At 42.5% G+C, this 14,877-nt stretch overlaps 1 protein-coding gene across 14 annotated transcripts in view; it reads left to right on the forward strand.

Moving 5' to 3' along the window:
* LOC140196738 (PDZ and LIM domain protein 5-like) overlaps nucleotides 1-14,877 on the forward strand; it is a 261,799-nt gene that overhangs the window by 155,805 nt on the left and 91,117 nt on the right. For 11 of the 14 annotated variants that reach the window (XM_072256439.1, XM_072256443.1, XM_072256444.1 and 8 more), the window contains 2 exons: nucleotides 4,987-5,029; nucleotides 11,235-11,686. In XM_072256439.1, the coding sequence (XP_072112540.1) occupies nucleotides 4,987-5,029; nucleotides 11,235-11,686 (495 nt within the window). Of the gene's footprint in view, nucleotides 1-4,986; nucleotides 5,030-11,234; nucleotides 11,687-13,556; nucleotides 13,574-14,877 lie in introns of all 14 variants that reach the window. The other 3 variants (XM_072256451.1, XM_072256452.1, XM_072256447.1) reach the window with 2 other exon arrangements.

Consider the following 14,877-nt stretch of genomic DNA (forward strand, 5'->3'; position numbering starts at 1 on the left):
TGACCCTAAAACATCTGTGAAATGGTTCAACGTTTTAAGATACAGAAGCACTTTTTTTAATGTCTTCTTCACTGTAAATAAAACCTTTAGGCACTCTCACTTCAGAATCTGAAATTGAAAATTAAAGGATCATTTTAAGAGGGAGCTCAAGGAGGAGAAGGAAAGGAATATGCTACTGATGTCTTGGAGTGAGGTAGGGTTAACAGGGGCTTTCATAGAGAGAAACAGGCATTTAGGCCAACTGGCCCCACACTGACCATCAAACAGCCTGGATTTACATAATCCAATTCTCCTCACCTTTTCATCAGCTCCCATAACTCTACCACTCACTAGGACAATTTGCAGATGACATTCATGCCCCTCCCCCTCCCACTTAGCCTCCTTCCCCCTCCTCGCTCTCTCCCTGCCTCTTTGGGAGGCACCCCCCCCCCCCCCCACCGGTGTGTTCAAATGGTGGAGGTGAATATAGTGGTGTTGTTTTCTCTACCCTCTCTTGAGTCAGAATGCCTCTGTTGTGTCCATGAGCACATCTTGGCATTGCAATCCAGATGCTGTCTGGTTTGGCCCCCACGTGAAATTATCAACATCCTTCTGTTTTCCATTCGATAGTGATTGGATAGTTTAAGAAATAAAAGCAATATCCCCTGATTCTTTCTGCACACATATTGTTGAATTTAGTAACTGGTTTGATGTGAGCTTTTGGGGAAACAAATATCTGTTAGCACTCGCAAACTGCTGGAGCAACTAACAGGCCAGGCAGCATCTATGGAAAAAAAGTACAGTCGACGTTTTGGGCCAAAACCCTTTGGCAGGACTGGAGGGAAAATAAACTGAGGAATAGATTTGAAAGGTGGGAGGAGGGGAGAAAGAAACGCCAGGTGATAGGTGAAACGTGGAGAGGGAGGGATGAAGCAAAAAGCTTGGAAGTTAACTGGTGGAAGAGACAGAGGCCGTGGAAGAGAGGGTGGGGGGATGGAGCACCAGAGGAAGGCGATGGGTGGGCAAGGAGATAGCATGAGAGAGGGACAAGGGGGATTGGAAATGGTTGGTGGCGGGTGTGGGGAGGGGGGCGTTGATGGAGGTATTAGTGGAAGTTTGAGAAATCGATATTCATGCCATCAGGTTGGAGGCTACCCAAATGGAATACAAGGTGTTGTTCCTCCAACCTAAATCTGGCCTTATCCTGACAGTGGAGGAGGCCATGGATGGACATATGGGAATGGGAATTAGAATTAAAATTGGGGGGCCACTGGGAGATCCTGCTTGTTCTTGTGGACGTAACGTAGATGCTCAGCGAAACGGTCTCCCGATCTACGTCAGGTCTCACTGGTGTACAAGAGGCCACACCAGGGCACCGAATGCAGTATGTGACCCCAACAGACTCAAGTTGTTGTGGCCTTGCACCGAATTGTCTGCCTACACTGTACTTTCTCTGTAACTGTAATATTTTATTCTACACACTGCTGTTTTGCTTCAATGCACTGTGCTAATGAAATGATGCTTATAGGCGTCATCCAAAACAATGTTTTTCACTAAACCTCAGGACATATGACAATAATAAAGTAATTTACTTCAGAGAAGTATTTTATTTGTTGTAATGGAGTATGGAACGTCTGGATATCATAAAAGATGCTATCAAATGCAAGACATGATGTTCTTCTCTGGGCTGTAAGTTTTCCCCGCAGACAACGCCTCCCACGCAAAGCAACCTGATTCACCTTGTATGGCGTCTATTTGGAAGCTTAAGTTTAAGCCTAAATCCCTGAGAGATTTGGCCTTCAATGTCCACATTTTTACATTATTAAAAAGTAGTTGTTGATAGAGGAGACAGTGTGAGACTCTTGATCTCACATTCCACCTCGTCAAGGTCTTACCATTTTCATCCACTGTTTATTCCCTATAACTGTAACATGATACTCTGCGTTTCTCTTGCATTACCTTGATGTGCTGATGTGATGACATGATCTATATAGATGGTATGCAACAAAAAGCTTTGCACTGTATCTCGTTAGATGTGACGATAATAGGGCAGTTTTCCACTTTTCTGAGTCATGTTTGGGTTGGTAGTAAAGATAAAGAATTTTAAATGATGCGCAGGAAGCAGAGAGGATTTTGGACTAACTTTGCTGTAATGAGCCTTTGTGCAGAAGGAGAAGTGAAGGAACTGTTTGATGTATTAACCAATGAGAGCAGATCCAAGAATTGACTGGCATTGTGGTACAGCTAGTAGAATTTGTGCTTCAAAGCTTCAGCAACCCATGCTCAATCCTGACCACTGGTGCTGTGTGGAGTTTGCTTGTTCTCCTTGCAAGTTACCCCTAGGTGTGGGCTATGGCTTCACTGGCCTTTGTTCATGGTTGTGTAGGTGAGTGATTGACCGTGGCTTTGAAGTTGAAGTTAGGGTACGGATCCTGTGGAGAGGTTGGTTTGGCCTGAATTGGATGGGATATTGTGCGATGGTGCCATGAGTTTTATCATGATGGAGAATTTGGGAAGAGGTGAGGACTCTGGAGCAAGGCAATGGAGTTTATGGCACAGATCCAATAAAGTGACATGAGATGTTTCCACTGACAGCTGTGACTCATCTATGACTTGTACCCTTAATCACTGCAATCTCTGAGCTGCAGACAAATTCCTTCTCAATTTGTCTATCTGAGCAGCAGCGATGCAGTGTTATAGTGATGCATCTCAAGACATTCTGTAGATATTGTTGGTAGACTACAGATGCTGTTAGAATGATCTGGTAGCCAGTGCTTCATGTGGAAGCAATTGATTCATTCAAAAGACAAATAATCTGTTCCCTTGGCTTTGGAGTGAATCTTGAATTGAAATTCCCTCTGTATTTTTACTTGGATCCATCTGGAGATCGGTTGTGTGATTTAAAAAAATAGAGGTATATGAGTATTAGTGGTAGTCATATGGCATTGAAACACATCATTCAGCCTACGGAGTTCCTGTGGAGCATCAAGTATCCATTAATTGTATTCACAATTTATTCTCCCCACATTCCCATCCACTCCTCCACTGCTCACCTATGCAATGGGGAACAGTGGTCAACCAGCACATCTTTGAGATTTCATAAGAAGACCATAAACCAGCAACAGAATTAGGGCATTTGGCCCATTGCGTCTGCTCCACCATTCCATCATGGCTGATTTATTACCCTCTCAACCCCATTTTCCTGCCTATTCCCCCTAACCTTTGACATCCTTTCAAATCAGGAACCTATCAACCTTTGCTTTAATATACGCAATGACTTGGCCTCCACACCCCTCTGTGGTAATGAATTTCACAGATTCACCACCATCTGGCTAAAGAAATTCTTCATCTCTGTTCTAAAGGGACTTCCTTCTTTAGTCCTAGACTCTCCAGTATAGGAAACCACCTCTCCATAACCACTCTATCAAAGCCTTTTAATATTTGATAGGTTTTAATGATGTCCCCTCCCATCATTGTTCTAAACTCCAGTGAGTCATCAAACACTACCTTAATGTGCTTTTCATTCCCAAGATCATTCTTGGGGATTTGTTGGAGCAAAATTTCGTATTCCTGAATTTCTTGGCAAAATCAGAGTATTTGTGCGAAGATCACACAATCATTCAAAGAACGTAATGAAAGTCTCTAATTCTACCTCAGACTATATTTCCCTCAAATTTCATTAATGTAGTTATGTTATTTTTATTTATTGTGTAAGTTATGTGTAATATAAACTCAATTTACGTTTGTTGATAATTCTGATGTACTGTGCTGCTGCTGCAAAAATCCATGCCCTTCCAACACTTTCTCTTCGCTACTTACAGTTAAATAATAAAATATATAACATTATAAAAGGGCTAGAAAGCAATGAGAAAGAGTCCAGTTCCCTTTGCAATGTCACCTGGGACACTGGTTGACCACTTGGAGGAAATTTGAAGAAAAACTATGTAAATATACATCAAACAAACTGCAGATGCTGGAAATCTAAAATAAAAACAAAAAATGCTGAAAATGTTCAGCAGGTCAGGCCACGTCCATGGGGAGCAAAACAGAGTTAGATTTACAGATGGAAGACCCTTCATAAGGTTCTTAGACCTGATCTCTAATACTTCTTAGACCAGAAGCATTAACTCCGTTTCTTCTCCCACAGATGCTGCCAAACCTGCTAAGTATTTCCAGCATTTTTTGTTTATATATTTAAAGACTGGAAGTGTTGGAGGGTCTGGAACTCGGGGACTGGAAAGGTATTGTGAGAGCCTTCACCACAGCTTGAGTTCCCAGATGAGGCATTTTAAGTGTTGTTGATCCACAGACAAAGCGCCCGAGATGGGATTAACCTAAAGTTCATTTTAATCACAAGGCCTCCACCTATGCCATAAATTTACAAAAATACTTGTTAAAGTTTTCTGTTTTGCTAAAGTAAAGCATGATTAATTCAATGTGATACATCTCAGAAAGATGAAAAAAATAACGTTCAAAATTCTGTCAGTCTGCAAAACTTGCATTTGGTGAAAACTTACCTAATACTTAACTACTGTGAGCAATTCCGGTTGTCCATCAGAAGAGGAATGTGGAGGCTTTGGAAAGGTGCATTGCAAGGATGAGGCCAGGACTAAACAAATCCGGGTTGTTTTCTCTTGATTGTCAGAGGCTGTGGAGAGATCTGATTGAAGTTTGAGATTACAAGAAGCATAAATAGAGTAGACAGCCTTTATTTTTTTTTACCCAGAGTCAAAATGCCTATTGTGGGAGGGCATGCATTTGAAGTGATAGGAGATCAGTTCAAAGGAGGTGCGTGAGGCAAGTTTATTTTTATATATGGAGTGTTGAGTGCCTGGAAGTGCTGGTGGATGCAGATAGGACAGTGGTATTAAGGAGGCTGTTAGATGGACTCGTGGATATGTGGAGACTGAAGGGATCTGGATCGTGTGCAGACAGAAGTTCAATTAAACGTTGTGTTGGGATGATTCAGCAATGATTCACGATTACACCCATCCTTGTGTCTTACAGGGCCACTCCTGCTCCTAAACCCACCGCAACGACTGTTCAAAAGGTACGTGACTTGTTATGCGAGAGTAAGCACATCGGGATCCTCGTGCTCGCTTTCAGTTTTGGCCATTGACAACTAACCAGTCTCGGTGAATGCACAGCGAATGGACTTGCTGTAACCCCTGCTCACAGATTCATCTCTCTTGTATTGCACTGAAAAGCAGGAGGAAATGTATAAACATTTGACATTCTAATTGGAGTGAGTTATTTCTGCAGTGTACAGTACTGCTGTGATTTTGCTGAGCTGCTCATTGCATCCAAAGATAAAAGTGGTAACATGACATCTAGTTTTACTGATGGCAGCGAACAGCCAAGTGGCAAAAGTGTTGTTGAAGGGAAATAGCTTGTTGTAAGTATTGCAATTAGATGTCAGTCTTTCAGTCATAGTCATAATGAACTACCACACAGAAACAGGCTCTTAAGCCCACTGAGTCCAGACCAACTGTCTACCACTTACTTTCACTATTCCTCCCGTTTCAATCACCTCGGGTGTGCGCACACACACACATACACACTGCACAGAAACTATTTACAGTGGGTAGTTAACCTCTCAGTTCTCGTGTTTTGGGGTTGTGTGGAGAAACCAGAGCCCGCAGGGAGAGTTGAGGAAATGTACAACCCACCCCTCCGCCTGAGGTCAGGGTTGAACCCAGGACACTGGCATTGTGAGGCAGCAACCCTACTAGCCACACTACTGTATGGCTGGTACAGTGATAGCTGTCAGGATAGTTGTGGGAGGACAGTGATAGTTGGGATAACTGACTATCACGTTGTTGCCATCAGTAAGAGAGATGGGGATCCAGGTCAGTTTTGGAGATTATGCAAAAGCACTTGTAAAAGTGATGTGGTTAAAGTCGTCAAAAACTTTCTCTTCAACGAAGTTGTTAGAGGCTGGATAACCATTGCAGTCATTTTTTAAAAACTTAATGGATAGAAAGATTCACGCTTTTGGGATTTTTAAAAAAAATCTCTGAAGCATTAAGTGTGTTCAGAGAGAGAGTGTTTAGCCTTTTTAATTTGGGTGTGTCGAAAAATTGAAACTCCCTCCTTAATTTTAATGTTGAAATTATGGAAACTTCCCTGGATCTCTTTACCATTTTCCTCCATTAGTGCAAGTGGCACATAATTCCTGCCGTAATTTACAGTGTAGAACCTGCAATTAACTCCACTGCACTTTCCCTGTCTCTACAGTACTGTGCAAAAGTCTTAGGCATATATATAGCTAGAGTTTCGCACGGAACTAGAGTAATTTTATGTATTGCATTTTACTGCTACCTCAAAAAAAAACACACAGATTTCATGACGTGAGTAATCAAAAGACAGATTCTGATATGGGTCTCTATTGTGGGCTGAGAGTGGGAAGGGGGCAGGGAGAGAGGAATCACGATTGGGGGGAAAGAAGAGGGGAGAGAGTGGGAAGCACCAGAGAGATGTTTTGTAATGATCAATAAACCAATTGTTTGGAATCAAATGACCTTGCCTGGTGACTCAGGGCTGGGTATGTCTGCATGGTGCCATACCCAGGCTCTGCCACTCCTTCTCTGCCACCTATCCCACACCCCTCTCACAGCACTCGCCTTTGCCATACCCAACATACTTTGCTCCCACTAGATTTACAAACATGCTGTCTGCTCCAAGTTGACAAATACAGCAGTGTGCAAAAGCCTTAGAAACTCTAGCTATATATGATATGTGTTGAAGACTTTTGCACAGTGCTGTATAACACTATGTACTGTATAATACTTTTTGCACCTTTGTACTACCTCAATGTATTTGTTTATAGAATGATACAGGGGTGACGTGCAAACAAGAGCTTTTCACTGTCTGTTGATTCCTGTAACAATAATGAACTAATTACCTCCAGTGTGCTGGGTAGAGAATCCCAGTGATCCTTCTCCCAGTTATAAATGACTCTGCCCCAATCTGAAAACTATAATTCCTAGTTCAAGACTCTTTCAGAAGTGAAAGCATTTCAACGTCTATCCTGTCATGCCTACCCCGCTATGTTTCAATAACCCTAATTCTTCTGAACTCAAAGGAGATCAAGTTTCTTTAACTGCTTTTGTTAGGACAAGCCCTCTCATCTATTTTAACAGCAGATAATCCAACTGAGAAGGTGGAAGGGTCTGCAGTGGAGGTAGATTATACTCTTATGACAGTACTGCAGAATGTCATTACATTGCAAAAGCCAGCCCGTTCATGTATGGTGCTCACATATTGCTGAGGATCTTGGCTGAGATGGAATGTTTCAGTTATGAGGAAAAACTTAATAAAGTAGATCTGTTTTCCTTGAGTGGAGGATGTTGAGGGATCGGTAAATGTGTACAGAATAACGAGCATTGTGGCTAGGGTCGGTACTAAGGGTTTTCCCTAGCAGTAGTGAAGCTCTGCAGGATCAAAGGGGAAAAGTGATGTAGAGGGGATTTGTTGAAGAATTTCTTAATGCAGAGGATGTTTACAACCCGACCACACTGCATTAGAGGATGGTCTGAATAGGTACTCTCGCAACAGTTAATAACCTTATAGACAAGCATGTGAACCACCTAGGGCAGAGTTGGTTACAGAGACAGAGCTGGGAAGTGGGAGTAGTATAGATGGTTGGCATTAACATGGTGGACCAAGAGCCTGCTTCAGTGCTGTGTGACTCTGTTTAATAAGACATGGGAGACAATCTTGCATTTATATAGCACCTTTTTTAAACATCCTACATTCACACCTTTTTCGAAGTATGGCCAATATTATTATCTCAGAAACATAACAACTGGTTTGCCGCAGCAAGCTCCCATAAATACTGAAGTGGTAATGATCCAAAGAGTTCTTTTTGTGATGATGGCTAAGAGATAAATTCTGGAATTTACTTCCATACTCTTCAGCAAGCACCATTGGCACCTCTTGTGCCTACACAAGGAATGGTAGATCGTGATTTTTCATGACACTGCTGATTGTGAATCTCTTCCTCAGGACTGTGGAAGTTCACTCTGCCAAGGAGGGCAGGTGACTTGAGATGTGACCCCCCCCCCCCCCCCGACTGATTGGTTTCTAATTCCTGGTGGCTGTTCCATTCACAATCCTAGTTGTAAAATAGTTTCAGCAACACTGGGAATGCTGTCAGTTGGTGTGTCCTGTGCTCTGGGGAAAATTACAGATTAAGCGATTGCAGAAATGTACTTTGTCTGATTTCAGTTATTCTTTCATTCTCCCAAAAATAAATGCAAGGGCTTATGACAGTTTTGCAGCAAACTATTTGCAGGTGTAATCATTCCTAAATATAGTAAGTTCCCACTTCTTTCAATCGGACTGTGCATGACCTGTTCTATTTCTTACTCTCTCCCATTCTTCATCTCCCTCCTCTGTTGCTCTCTCACCATCTCTCTTTGGACTCATTCGCTCTCTGGTGCACATTCTGTCTTTGCATTTGTGTACTCTTGCGCTCCATTTTCTGTCCTTGCGTTCATGTTCTCTCGCTGTCCCTCGCCGCTGCCCCCCCATTTGTTTTTTAGTTTTCCATGTTTAGTCAGCTCATTGACAAGGGAAGAACTTTTTGCCCTTGAACTGACTGTGGTGAAGCAACATCTACGGCTTCCTGCTGTAGTTTGTTGGAACTACGGTAAAGACTACAACCATTGACTGTTTGAACATTGGGACTAGACTGGATCAGGAAGACAGATTTTCTTCCCGGAAAGAAGTAGTGAACCAGATATTTTATATATTCCAGTCATGTCATGGTCACTTTTCCTGATGTTTTCAATCTAGATTTGATTACCTTGCTGAATTTAAATCAGATGATCTTGTGTCTCTGGGTCGTTCGACCAATGTGATGACAATGATACTGCTGTTCTCTGCAGCCTGCACCAATAGCATTCAGGAGAATGGGAATCTGGACTCAAGGATGTGCCAATCAGCTCCTTCATCCTTTTCTGCAAATCATGGCTATTCTCCTTTCTCCATTGTTTTCATGACCATTAAATGTACAACCTGACTGGTTGTATCACAGCCTGGTATGGAAACACCAATCCAATGTAAACCTTTTTCTAAGTTGGTGAAAATTAATTAATGTTGTAAATCACAAAACAAAAAATAGAAAATTCTGAAAATATTCAGGTCAAGCTGTAGCTGTGGAGGAGAAATGCAGATTTTGTGTTTTGGTTTGAAGAAGATTTATCAGAGCTATTTTTTATCCTGAAACATTAGCTCTGTATCTGTGGATGATCTGGATGATAGAATTAGAATTGATAGCTTTATGGCCAGGTTTACGGATGATACAAAGAGCAGCAGCAGGGTAGGCAGTATTGATGATTCTAGGAGTCTGTATAGTTTGAGAGAATTAGCAACAAAATGACAGATGGAATACAGTGTGAGGAAGTGTATTGTCATGCATTTAGTTGGGAGAAATAAAGGTCAAGATGGGGAGCAAATTCAGAAATCGGAGCTGCAGTGGGACTTCGGAGCCCTGATGCAGAATTCTCTCAAGGTTAACTTGCAGGTTGATTCAGTAGTAAGGAAGACAAATGCAACGTTAACATTCATTTTGAGGGGACTAAGATATAAACGCAAGGATGTAATGGTGAGACCTTATAAGGCATAGGTCAGATCAGATTTGCAGTATTGTGAGCAGTTTTGTGCCACGATTCTGAGGAAGGATGTGCTGGCTCTGGAGAGGATCAGAAGAGGTTTACAAGAATGATCCCAGGGATGAAAGGGTTAATGGATGAGGAGCATTTGATGGCCCTGAGCCTGTAATTGCCAGAGTTTAGAAGGGTGAGAGGGGATCTCATTAAAACCTACCAAATAATGAAAGGCCTGGATGGAGTGGATGTGGTGAAGATATTTCCAATAGTGGGAGAGTCTAGGGCCAGAGGGCACAGCCTCAGAGTAAAAGGATCTCCCTTTAGAACAGGTATGAGGAGGAATTTCTGTAGCTAGAGGGGAATGAATGTGTGAAATTCACTGACACAGATGTCCTTGGAGAGCAAGTCATTGAGTATTTTTAAAGCAGAAGTTGATGCATTCTTGTAAGAGTGTTAAAGGTTATGGGGAGAAGGCTGGAGGGGAAATACGTGAGCCATGATCGAATGATAGTGTGGACTCAATGGGCTGCATGGCCTTATTCAGCTCCTATGTCTTGTGGTAATCTGACCTACTGAGTACTTCCAGCATTTCTATAAACATTTACGTGTCAGTCTTGGAATTTTTCGTTGCCTCAGTCTCAAATTTTTGGTAGAGAACTTCTGATTTACTCTCTTCTGTAAAAGAGACCTTCATGATGTCAGACCTCAGCAGCCTGTTTCCTGTTTCAGTATTATTCCACCTTGTGGAATCTGACAGATAAGATATTGTTTATTTTCTGTCCTGTCCTCTCTCCATGTCCAAACTCTTAACTATCCCATCATTAAAATTGGTACCCACTCATCACAACTGATTCAACCTTGTGTGTGTTAGATGGGCATTGTTTCAGGTATATGAAGGGTTTTGTTTCACTGCTGTCAGTAAAATTTCATTTGCTTTTTGCAAGAAATTTGAAGTTAATACTACCGCGCCAGTACTGGACACTCAGGATACCACATACTGTGAATGTCACTTGCGTGCACCGAAGGTGAAAGAACATTTCCAGTGGCCATCATTGCGTTCCAAGGAAAACTATGCAGGCTGTTGTCATTGATAATTATGTCTAAAACTCTGGTTGACCTTTTCAAGACTTGCCTTTATTCTAACAGGGCTGCTGAATCTATCACATGGTAAATATGAGTCAAAAACTATTATTTATTTGTATTTTAATACCAGTTAATTCATTTATTAAATTGGACTCTCATCAATGCCCAAATCTATCAACCTCATGGAGACACAATAGATTACAGATGCCGGAATCTGGAGCAACACGCAAGAAGCTGGATGAACTGGGCCGGTCAGGCAGCATCTATGGAGGGAAAAGGACAGTTGATGTTTTGGGTCGAGATGCTTCATCTGGACTGGATGGGTAAATGGGATGAGGTTGGTGGGTAACGTGGTCACCATGAAAGAGTTGGACCAAAAGGCCTGTTTGCATGACTTTATGACACATGAGCTTTGTGTCAGAATAACATCAGTGCAATTACTGAGTAGGGTTTTCAACCTGCATAGTTTTCCAGGAACGTCTCCAATGGAACTCCACATTGCCTGAGTTTTGCATGTGTCATGTGTGTTTAACTTGTGTTTTTTGCCCCCTTGCTCAGGATGAGTCCAGAGAACATACAATCCCTGTTGCATCCATCGCTCCTATGGCCTTAAAGGCCCCACCGGCTGCCAGCTCCGCCTACAATAAGACTGCTCGGCCTTTTGGTGCTACGTCATCCCCGAGGGTCTCGCCTGCCCCCTTTGTCCCTGCTTCGTCACCCCTCACTCAGCCGCCGCCTCCGTCACTGGCATTCACTGTCCATCCCTCCCCCACTCCTCAGTCGGCTTCTCCTCAGCACGTGCATGCCAGTGTCAAAGTTGGCACCAATGGGCGCTCGCCACCGGTAACTGCTGCCAAATCGCCAGTAACCTCATCCGTTAATGTCCCACGGCAGCCCAGGGCGTACAACACGCCCATAAACCTCTACTCCTCTGACAATGCCTTTGAGGTGGCAGAGGGACAGAAGAGAGGACTGAGAGACGGCCAGAGTGATGCCAAGCCGCAAAATGGGTAGGTAGCTCCCTGCGAACCTTCTCTGGTGGATCAAGAAGCAAGCGACATGCACTTGATGCTATACATTCTGCCCTTATATCGGGTGAGATGCCAACTCACCTGGTTATCACCACACTGAGAGGTCCCACTAGTCTCATGATTTGGATTCTGTCGCACAAACAGGGGTAATCTTTATCTTTCAGTTATGTTGCCACAGTAACATGCTAGGCAAGTGTAACACATGCAAAATATTGGAGGATCTCAGCAGGTCAGGCAGCATCTGTGGAAGGGGAATAAATGGTTGACATTTCGGATTGAAACCCTTCTTTGGGATGAGAACGGAAGGGCTCAGAAGGGGGAGTGGGGAGGGGTGGAGTTCAGGCTGTCAGGTGATAAGTGAGACCAGGCAAGAGAGAAGGTGGGTGGCTGAGGGGTGGAGAGGTGGATGAAATGAGAACATAGCGTGTCTAGAGCCCTGATTTATTTTAATGGGCCAACTATTGTTTCTGGCTAGGCCATAGATCTTGAATGGGTTATCATTTGAGAGTGAAACACAATTTGGTTTCTCCAAAGTTTCTGCTTTTGAGGTTTTCCATTGCTTAGGAGTCAGAAAAATACGTGGAAATTATTTGCAAAGAGACAAAGATTAAGGCAATGCCTTGAGACTGTGTAGTGAGCTCTTTCAAAGAGCTCTCTCTGGAGATGGGTGAACAGTCTCTGTACTTCATGGTTGGATGGTTTGGAGCCTACAGGAGATTCAGGCCTGCACATTTAGTTGCATAGCACCCTCTGCGTGACAGATCCCATTGAGGACATCTGCTTGGTGAGCCGTTCCAAGCATTGACCCCTTGACCCTTGAGGCTAACATGGAGCAGTGTGCTGAACCTTCAGGACAGGGTGCAGCAGTACACCATTCAGAAACTAGTTTTCTTTTTGATAATTTGGCCTCTGCAGAGAAGAATTAGCACTAGGGAAATTTTCTTTCACTCTGTCAGAGAGATGCTTAGAACCTTGCTCTGCACCCCAAGTGGAAATTTAATGGGGGAGTTTTGGGGAAATAAAAGGCATTTTCTGAAGAAATTAAGTTCATTTCATTTCACATCTTGTTCTCAAATGGTGAATCTATGTTGCAAACAATCTGCTTAGCCAAGACAAAATTTGATGCTGTTGAAATGTTACTGCTGTGGTCACTGATTTGCCCCTATATATAGTCCAGCTTGCGTAACTGTATCTGGCTACCTTTTACCTGCTAACGTAGCCATGAACTTTTGGCCGGATTTCAGCAGCTAAGCAAGAGAACTGGTTCAACTCATAATGAATTATAATGAACTATGAATTTAGGATCATCCAGAGCCACTGCCATTATTGGTTAAATAATATTACCGGGCATATTAAAAATATTTATACTATTCCTTTCTAATAGTTATAGATTAGACCACCATTTTCTAGAGTTGAAAAATTTTAGTACAGAATCCTCTGGTACTTTTGTAGAACTTCTGCAATATGTGGCATGTTCTGCGAATACTTGCGCACAGTATCTGCTTAGAGCACTTCAAGACATTATTACCTTTGTTTGTGTGACATTTTGTAAAACTGCTTTCCTCATGTTTAACAACAAAAAAAAACTCCCACTTTGATTTTGAGAAGAGACTGATCTAATTTTTAACTGATCTAATCTTTAACTGTGCCGTAACCTGTGTGCCAAGGCTAATCCCAGTGCATGAAATTGCCGCTTGCTTGTTTCGGAATGGTCAGGCCAAGCCTCATGTCAACCCACTCGAGGCTGTTCACCCGGCATCACCCTTATCTTGAGGCTTGGACTGACAAAACAGAAAATCAAGTGTTATAAGCTTAATGATGAAGAGTAATCTTTCTCTTTCTCTTTCAGGAACAAGTTGTATACAAGTTAGTGGCCATTTTACTGCTGCCTGGTGATTTACAATTTCTGTGTCTGGCATGCATTGTTCCCTTGCAGGGACTGACTCCATACAAAGTGCTGCTCTCAGCTCTCACTTTGTGATGGTCCATCTGTATGCAAGGGCATGTTGGAAGCTGGCTGGGTGTGATGGGCTGACATCACTGTCCAGTGGGAGGGAGTTGGGTGCACTTGCATTGCACGAGAACTAGCCTGCATTGTTTTCTCTGCTTCACTGACGCTCAAAAGCGTGCGTTGCATAAGGAAGTGAAGTTTGCCAAGGAGCTGGGTTCATTAAACCTGATCATCAATGCAAGCAGATGGATTAACCCTAAATTTGCCCTCCTTTATGTCAAAAAGAAATCCCTCAGTAGAGTTTTTATTGAGTCTTTTTTCCAGCCAGGTTCTTTTATTGGGAGTAAATCATCTCAAGTCGAGTGCATGGTTTGTGACTTTTGTAAACTTAGGAAGTTAATGAACAGCATGGTGTTTTATGGTGAGCATAAAAACTTGAATTGCTATTTTGCTCGTCATTCCACTGAAATTTGCGGTCTTTCCACTGCTAAATATTGAAAGCGAAAGGGATCAACAGATCTTTTGAGAAGCAGTTCTCAAGAGCTGCTTCTTGTAAGAATATCCCTTCTTAATTGTGTGCAAGGAAAATTAATCTTCAGTCCCTAAGGAGTGAATTTGAGTGGTATTTGTAAGGCACTGATACAATGACATTTTGGCTACATCTGCTTGAAACTAAACAAATATTATAATGTATTGCATAACATAGCCGTGCAATTATATTCTGCCAAGGTAAATTTCTTGTGCAAAATGCTGTGAAATTTAATTACTTCAGTCTTTCTGACCGGTTCATGACAATGTGTAGCTTGATTCTCACTGTCTGTGCTTGCTGTTCTGTTGTAGGAGCAGGTAAAAGAAATGTCCGATTAACTTGTGTGTTGTCCCACTCAGAAGTTACTGCAGGGAAAGAGTTGTGCTGGGGGGAAAGGAACAGGAACATCCATGTGGATTAGAGAAGAGGGGCAGAGCAGAGTGTGAGAAGGGAAGGAGAGCAGTGCGAGTTGGAGGGGGGACCAATGCTGTCTGACTCAATAAATCTGTAAATCTGTCAGATAGTAATATCTTAGTCACCATTTTTGAAACTGTCTTACCAACTGTATTTAAATTCCAAAGCAGTCATGACAGAATTTGAACATCTCTCTCTGGATCAATTCTGCAGTAGTGTAACTGTTAAGTTTTCTCTCTGCCCAAATTTAATTTTTCACCAAGCTCTTGTATTTCC

This window comes from Mobula birostris, chromosome 4 (genome assembly GCF_030028105.1).
Source record: "Mobula birostris isolate sMobBir1 chromosome 4, sMobBir1.hap1, whole genome shotgun sequence".
In the NCBI taxonomy this organism is placed as follows: Eukaryota; Metazoa; Chordata; class Chondrichthyes; order Myliobatiformes; family Myliobatidae; genus Mobula; species Mobula birostris.